Source organism: Myotis nattereri (genome assembly GCF_964212035.1).
Source record: "Myotis nattereri genome assembly, chromosome: 18".
In the NCBI taxonomy this organism is placed as follows: domain Eukaryota; kingdom Metazoa; phylum Chordata; class Mammalia; order Chiroptera; family Vespertilionidae; genus Myotis; species Myotis nattereri.
The window spans coordinates 10,102,669-10,110,280 of NC_138093.1; the positions used below are offsets into that span (position 1 = coordinate 10,102,669).

General features: G+C 37.6%; 1 protein-coding gene across 1 annotated transcript in view; it reads left to right on the forward strand.

Moving 5' to 3' along the window:
• MAN1A2 (mannosidase alpha class 1A member 2) overlaps window positions 1–7,209 on the forward strand; it is a 67,676-nt gene extending 60,467 nt beyond the window's left edge. Inside the window, exon 13 of the mRNA XM_081112049.1 lies at window positions 4,798–7,209. Coding sequence (XP_080968175.1) covers window positions 4,798–4,930 — 133 coding nt within the window. The 3' untranslated portion in view covers window positions 4,931–7,209. The remainder of the gene's footprint in view (window positions 1–4,797) is intronic.
• Window positions 7,210–7,612: the final 403 nt, after the last annotated feature.

The window sequence follows — 7,612 nt, forward strand, 5'->3', positions numbered from 1 at the left end:
AAGAAAACCCTCATAGACACAGACAACACTAGGGTGATTACCAGAGGGAAAGGCGGTGGGGGAGGTAGAAGAGAGTATAGGGGGATAAATGGTGATGGATGGAGGCTTGATTTGGGTGGTGAACACACAATACAATATACAGATAATGTTTATAGAATTGTACACCTGAAACTTACATAATTTTATTAACCAGCATTATCCCAATGATTCACTAGAAAAAAAGACAACTCAAAAAAATCATGGGAGACTTTTTTGTAAAAATTAATAACTGTTTCTAAATTTCATATGGAAATGCAAAGAACCTGGAATTACCAAAACAAGTTTAAAAAGAACGAAGTTGAAAGCCTAACACTACCTGATTTTAAGACTTATTATAAAGCTATAGTGATTGAAGCACTCTGATATAGATATAGATATCATTATACAAATATCAGAGTGCTTCAAAAAAATTATATATATATCAGTGGAACAGAATAGAGAATCCTGGGTGGGAAGAACTCAATACATTTATGGACAACTGATTTTTAACAAAGGTACAGAGACAGTGACGTGAGAAAAGATAGTGTTTTCAGGAAAAGGTGCTGAAGTAATTTCATTTCTATATGTATATACAAAAAATCAGCTCAAAATGGATCATAGATCAAAATTGAAAACCTAAAAAAATAGAACTTTTAGTAGAAAACATAGGAGAAAGTTTTTGTGACCTTATGGTGGGCAAAAGTTTAAGATACTGCATCAAAAGCATAAACCATAAAAAAAGGAATTGATCAATTGATCTAAAAATGAAAAACATCTGCTCTTTGAAAGATGTTTGAAAAATAATGAAAGAAAATTAAATGAAACAATGAAAAGTGTCTAGACTATATGTTGATAATAAGATAACATGCAACCCAATTTAAAATGGAGAAAAAGAGTTGAAGTGTCTACTTCACTAAAGAAGATTATAAAGATGACAAATGAGCTCATGAAAAAAAAAGTGCTCAATGTCATTAGTGCAATTAGAACTACAGTGAGACACCACTACACTCCTATTAGAATGACAAAGTAGACCCACACCTGAAGAGACGTCTGCCTTTACTTTCTGACTTTGGACTTTTTGTGTGGAGATGTAAGGCATGGAGCCTCTTACAATTCTGAGGAAAACGTCAAGAATATTACTAAGATCCTGATTACTGGGGAAAAAATTAAAGAACATAATCTGCCAACTCAGAAAGTCCTTTCCACAAATGTAGCAGAGAAAGAAAACATTTTTACTGTGAATAAGCATGAATCCAGACTGCCATTTGCGTCACAGGCCCAATGCAAAGACAGGAAGAAATCTGGCCTTTCCACATATCCAGGTTAGGTACAATCCATTAGGCACCTGTGCTGAAGATAGGTGATAAGAACGCTTTCTCCACAGCACCATTCGCTGTACAGTTTATTCTAAATTCACATGGTAACTGGGGTGGTCATCCGTGTTAGTTAATTGCCTTTATCCAAAAGGAAATATAATACTTCCATCTTAATTACAGCTTTGAAAAAGGCACCTACACTACCCTCCCATAGTGACTAAGAGATTGGGGTGCTATTTTCCTTAATGTTTACATTTCAAAGACAGCACCCTGGCCTTTGAGGAAAATGTTTCTGGATTGTAAAACTGGCAAGAGGTTTATTTTGCTTGTAAAAAGATTTATATACATATCAAAGGGATAATTACAAGTTTTCCCAGATAAGGTCTTTTGGCACCAGGAAACTTTGGATGTCATTAACCTTTACAAAACTGGGAGCTCTGATTATGTTCTACTGCTGACTTAACCAGCCTTTGTTACCACCTGCCTCTGGACTGTTTGTTTGGCAGATAAACCCAATTGTTTGTGTGGTTTAGAATCCTGTCTTTTAAAGGCAAAATCATCCTAATTTATTTGACCCCTAAAGGCAGAGGGGCATGAATTCCCTTTAGCTCCCTGACATCTCAGGACAAGCTAATCCATCCCAGCATACCAGAAATGTCTGCCTTCTTCAGTTAATCTTTAAACACTGCATTTGTATTTTGCACTGGAATCTATAATATGCCCATCTTTCTTTCCATCTTTTTTCTTCCTCACCCCTTCCCCCCAGAAAACAACTTTAAGATGTGACAGAAGATGTGGGGAAAGTTAGAGAGGGGCTGATATTTTGAGGAGATTAATGATTATATGTTTTAATGCATCATCTTTTAGAATATAATTTCCACTGATTATCTTCAATTTAATTTGATTTCTAGCCAGTCAGTTCTAAAAACATCATTTAAATAGTAGAAGTATAAATGAAGTTTTAAGTAAGTTATTTTTCAAACAGTATTTTTCTTATGCGTTCTTTGTAGTCCTTAATGCAAGCCTTTTTAGAGTTGTAACATCTATGCATAATATGCCCGACATTGCCATTGTAGTTGTGAAAAGAATAAACGAGTCCTCAGGCTTGTTTGATAAATAAACAGAGGATTAAGTAAGAGTACATTAACTTGGTGGTGGGTTCTTTCAGCCTTACCTTTTCTCTATAGACACTTAAATGCTTCTCCTCAGACTTGGTTGACCTCTTTCTGAAAACGTTTCTTGTTACCACTAACACTGTGTTGATGATCTGGCAACACCTCCCTTGAGTGTCTCATCTTTTTTTTCTTTTTTTAATATATATTTTTATTGATTCAGAGAGGAAGGGAGAGGAAGAGAGATTGAAACATCAATGATAATGGGAGAATCATTGATCGGCTGCCTCCTGCATGCCTCCTACTGGGGATTGAGCCCATAACCCAGGCATGTGCCCTGACTTGGAATCGAACCTGGGACCCCTTAGTCTGCAGGCCGATGCTCTATCCCTGAGCTAAACCAGCTAGGGCGAGTGTCTCGTCTTTATGTAAGAGAAAGCTAAAAGAGATGTGAGCAGCATTTAAAAATAGCTCTAAAGGTAACCAAGACACCCAGTGAAACTGAAGTACTTAATAGCACCTTTTTATTTACCTACAGGCTCCAGTCAGTGTCATTGGTAATGTGTTATTTCTTACCTTGAAGTACAGTTTCAAAAAAATCTTTATTAGAAGAAAAGAGTATCTAGTAGTCTGGTAGCTGAATTAGATTGTAGACTTTTCTCAATTTTCACAGCAAAGATCATTCTCCAATTGTTCTATTTTTAAACTCTGGGTTAAAAATCTTAAATTTAAATCAGTAATAGTATACCATGTCCTTGATCATCCTCTTCTGAATTTATAATCCGAAGTTAAAAAGAGTTGTTTAGCTGTATTACTTTAAATACTGACTTTGGTACAAATTTTTAAGTGTGCACTGGTATGTTATTGAAGTCTTGTGTCAGCTCCTGCTCTCCATGCATTGTTTGACTCTGCCTGAAGGGGTCAGTCTTGTTCCAAACCCTGGACCAGGCAGCAGTGCTGCAGTCTTTGCCTCTGTCTTCCCTGTGTGTCTCTGGCTCCAAATCTCGCCCTCCTTTCCTTGTAAAGGTGTAAGTCCCTGGAATTAGGGCCCTCCTAAGTCCAGAGTGATTTCATTTCCAGATCCTTGAGGCCCTATTTCCAAATAAGATCACATTTTTGGGCTTTAGTTGGAAAAAAATTGGGGTGGGGGGTGCACTATTCAACCCACTATGGTAATATTAAGGTCCTTTTTAAAAAATAATAGCATCTTGCCCTGGCCGGTGTGGCCATAGCATCCCAGACATGTGTGTACACGAACCCCAAGAGCGTGTGCTTCTGTTCTCCACACAGTGAGCAGACCCAGCAGAGGCTCTTCTGTGGCTGTCTTTCAGTTCTCATGTCTCTGCCTGCAGCCGGTGAACAAATCAGTCAAGCAGGTCTCGGGTCACAGAATGGGATTGAAGCCTGTGACTCCCTGTTCCAGCTTTACCAGTTACAAGTTGATACGCAGTCTCTTGTCATCCAGAATCGTAACAGTAATCAGAAAAAATATTAAAGTCCCGGTTTTTAAAATAAATTTTAGCTAAAATACTGTAAAGGAATTCTTTACTGCAGCCTTGTAAGGCCAGCTAGTTGCTACTAAGGTCAGGAGTTAGAACCCAGATTTCCTGACTCTATATGGTTAGATTTTTGTGCTCACTTTCATGAACCCCTAGTAGAATTCGGATTGGAATTTGCCCAGCATAATAGGTAAGAATCATTGTGTGTGTTAAATCTGTCATTTTTTATTTCTAAGTGGTCACTGTGGCTTGCATTTCTTGTGGAGAGGTCAGGAATCCTTGCCTTCCTAGAAACAATGCCATTACCCATGAAAAGAGGTTAATAATTTTTAAGCCTCCTCCTATACATCCATGTTTCTGAAACTTCTATTAAATAGTTGGCAGCACCTGAAAAAACTATTAATATATTAGTGTATAAAAGTTCTTGCTGTGTCCTAATAATGTACTTATTTACTTCAGTATTTATTTACCAATGTCAGTTAATGGACTTCTAGTTATGCTATGTAAGCTGCCAAAACATGTGACTGATGTAATGTTTAAAAGAATGTCTGAAAATTATGAAGTGATTTGTCTTATGCCATTTTACAGCATTGTTTTATGTGCTTCAAACAGGTATGTGAACCTGTTCCTTAACCTCTTATTTCAGAGCTCTCGTTGTGCAGCTCATGGGTTTTCCTATGCGCTATTCTGGAGCACAGGGTTTTTGCTTTAGATCGTTTGAGTGGCTGGGGTTTGTCCTCTGATGTGTTGGAGCAACTAAAGCTACTCAGAGTAGTTCCTGGTGTCCTCTCATTCTAACTGGACCAGGGGATCTTCTCGTGGAATTCTAATGGGCGCTCCTTTTCTTTCCAGGTATTTGTATCTGCTGTTCTCCGGGGATGACCTTTTACCTTTAGACCACTGGGTGTTCAACACAGAGGCGCACCCTCTGCCCGTGTTGCATTTAGCCAACACCACACTTTCAGGAAATCCTGCTGTTCGATGAAAGCAGCTCCAGAAAGACCATTCTCACCTGTGTTTTGTTTACATGGACCCTACAGAGGAGTCTGGAGAGGGGACTTCCGAAAACCTGAACCTCTACGTCAGCATGGCAGGGTGAAACATGCCTCGCTCCCACAGACTTTCAACTTGTAGATATCTCAACTTTGAAATAATTCCGTTTTATACCTGACCAAAACATACTCCGGTGTGTGTAGGATGAAGACCTGGTCTGCTCAGATTCTTAATGAGATGGTCACTTGAGAAATTAGGCCAGTTACTCTCCGATACTGTTTTTAGAGTCCAGGAACCTGGAGGCTTGACTTCCTAAGAATAAGCCAGCGTGTGGAGCGTCTTCAGGAGTCCGAGATGGCCTTGGCACCAGTTTCCATTTGCCTCCTCCACAAGTGGAGCAGCTTTCAAATCAAATATTTACGCATCGTTTAGCCCCATTTCTCCATTTTTAATAATGGAATGAACTAAAATCAACAAGAACCAAAAAACTGTAACTGGATCAGCAGCAAGAAGACTCGGAAAAGAAACAGAAATACTTACCCCTGTCTGAATTTTCAAGTTCCCCGTTGGATGACCAGACTGGCAACCATTTCAAGTCCCAATCCATTCCATTGAAATTTCTTGGTTAAATTTAATTTTCTCTGGGGGTGTGATCTTACAAAGAATATTCTTCAAGTCTTTGTCTCCATATGGAATCATTGAAGCTGTTTGTCATGACCACTGCTTGTGAGCCTGGGTTGGGGATTTGGTGCATGTTGTTCAGTCTAGTGTTGGTAGCATGACAAAAACTGGAGGAAGTGCCAGTTTGTTGCCTTGAAACCTGTTCTAAGAGAAAGCGTTGGTTATTTTTGGTAGGAGGCTATTTTTCCAAACCAGCAAATCTACCAAGTACATTTTAACCTCATTGTAAACTTAGTGGAATCCCTCAGCTTGCAACTTTATTTATGTAGCTGGGCAAAATGCATTATACTGTTATGCAGCTCTGAATTTCCTTGATGAGCTAAATTACTTTCACAGCTTATTAAATCAAAAACAAAATACACACAGTAAAATGTCCTTAAGTAGTCTATCTGAAATGAGGACACGGGATCCTTTATTATCTCATCAGATGACTGAGCTTTTCAAAAATATTCTTATGTAAAAATAAATTTAACTTTTATTTTCTCCAAGGATATTTAAAGGAACCCAAAGAGTGAACCAAAATAGCTGCAAAGTAATTTTTAGTGATAAAAGTAAAATGTAATTTATCATATTACATTGAATTTGGGATAGAGCTAAAGGATTTTCTCATACCATCAATAGATTTTGCAAAGATAATTCTTTTTAAATAAATTATTTCTTTATATTTGGGGGAAGAACTTAAATTTTATCAAGAACTATATTGTAAGATAAATGTCTAATGCTTATGAATTTTCTGTCCCTTGAATTTATGTCATAGTGCAAGACACTTTTTCTTCTTTATATTTAATACAAATAGCTCCCATTGATAATAAAAGTTGAGAGTAGTATAATTAGTCTAATACCTAGTCTGAATTTGAAGATTTCATGAAACAATGTGCAAGAAGCCTACCTTGAAATTCTGAAGGCTTATTCCCTTATTTTGATACTTATTTTTAACCTTTCATGGGCATGTAGATTTAAATTGGGAAAAGATTTACAAATTCATATAATTAAATATTTTCTAAGGGTAATCATCTTATCCCACAAGTAATCAGTCAGTCTTCACATTTCAGCAAATGATCAATAATGATAACCACTCCAAGTTTTTCAGTATACATAGAAAATAAGGATGTGGAGCCAGGTATATTATTTAAGTCTTTAAGAGAGTTTGATTTTAGCTCATATTTTGAAATTGTAATATCTTTTACTACTTGAAAATTAAGATTTTAAATGAGAAGGGTAGATGCCTGTCACTTCAGAAGAGAAAGGGAAATAAAGTATTTGGTTCTAAAAAATTAAAAACTTGAGTTGACAACGACCCAGAACAGCTGTGTAGATGGCAAGGAACCCTTCCTTGCTTAGTTCAGAAGAATTCAGAGTAAGAGGCCCTTCTGGGTTCCCCAGGAAGTTTTCAAGGAATAAGACACAACCCTCACTCCCGAAGGGCTCTGTTGACTGAGCGTAAAAGAAGGCAAAGAAGTGTACAAGCAAAGAATCTGAGAGGGACAGTGGGAGGGTCTTCACCACTCCCCTGCCTTCCTTGTGAGCTTATAGCGATGCATCCAGCTTTTCCTTCTGGATACCAAAGGCGATTAAATTAAAGTCGGCTGCAAATGACTTGCCAGTGTCATGTTTGATTTTTTTATGGATTTTTAAAATCATTTCCTCTGAGATCAATCCTTATGCCATATTCTGCTTAGTTTCCAAGAGTATTCTTTACTTCCTTCTGTCCTTGATAGTCCTTTGCATTTTGCAGGCCTATTTCTGAGGTTAAATAACTCATTACATGTATAAAACCTTTTGCAAAGAGCCTAGAAATGTCTTTACCAGGTGTCTCCTCAAAGAGTAGGCACCAAGGAAAAAAACAGATGTTGGAATACCCCTCTACGTTCTACCTTTATTTCTTTTACAGTTTTAGAATCACACCTTTTGTTCAAAACAAGGTAAAGTTGTTAAGGCCAAGAGAATGTGGCCCTAACCAGTGGTCGGCAAACTGCGACTCGTGAGCCACATG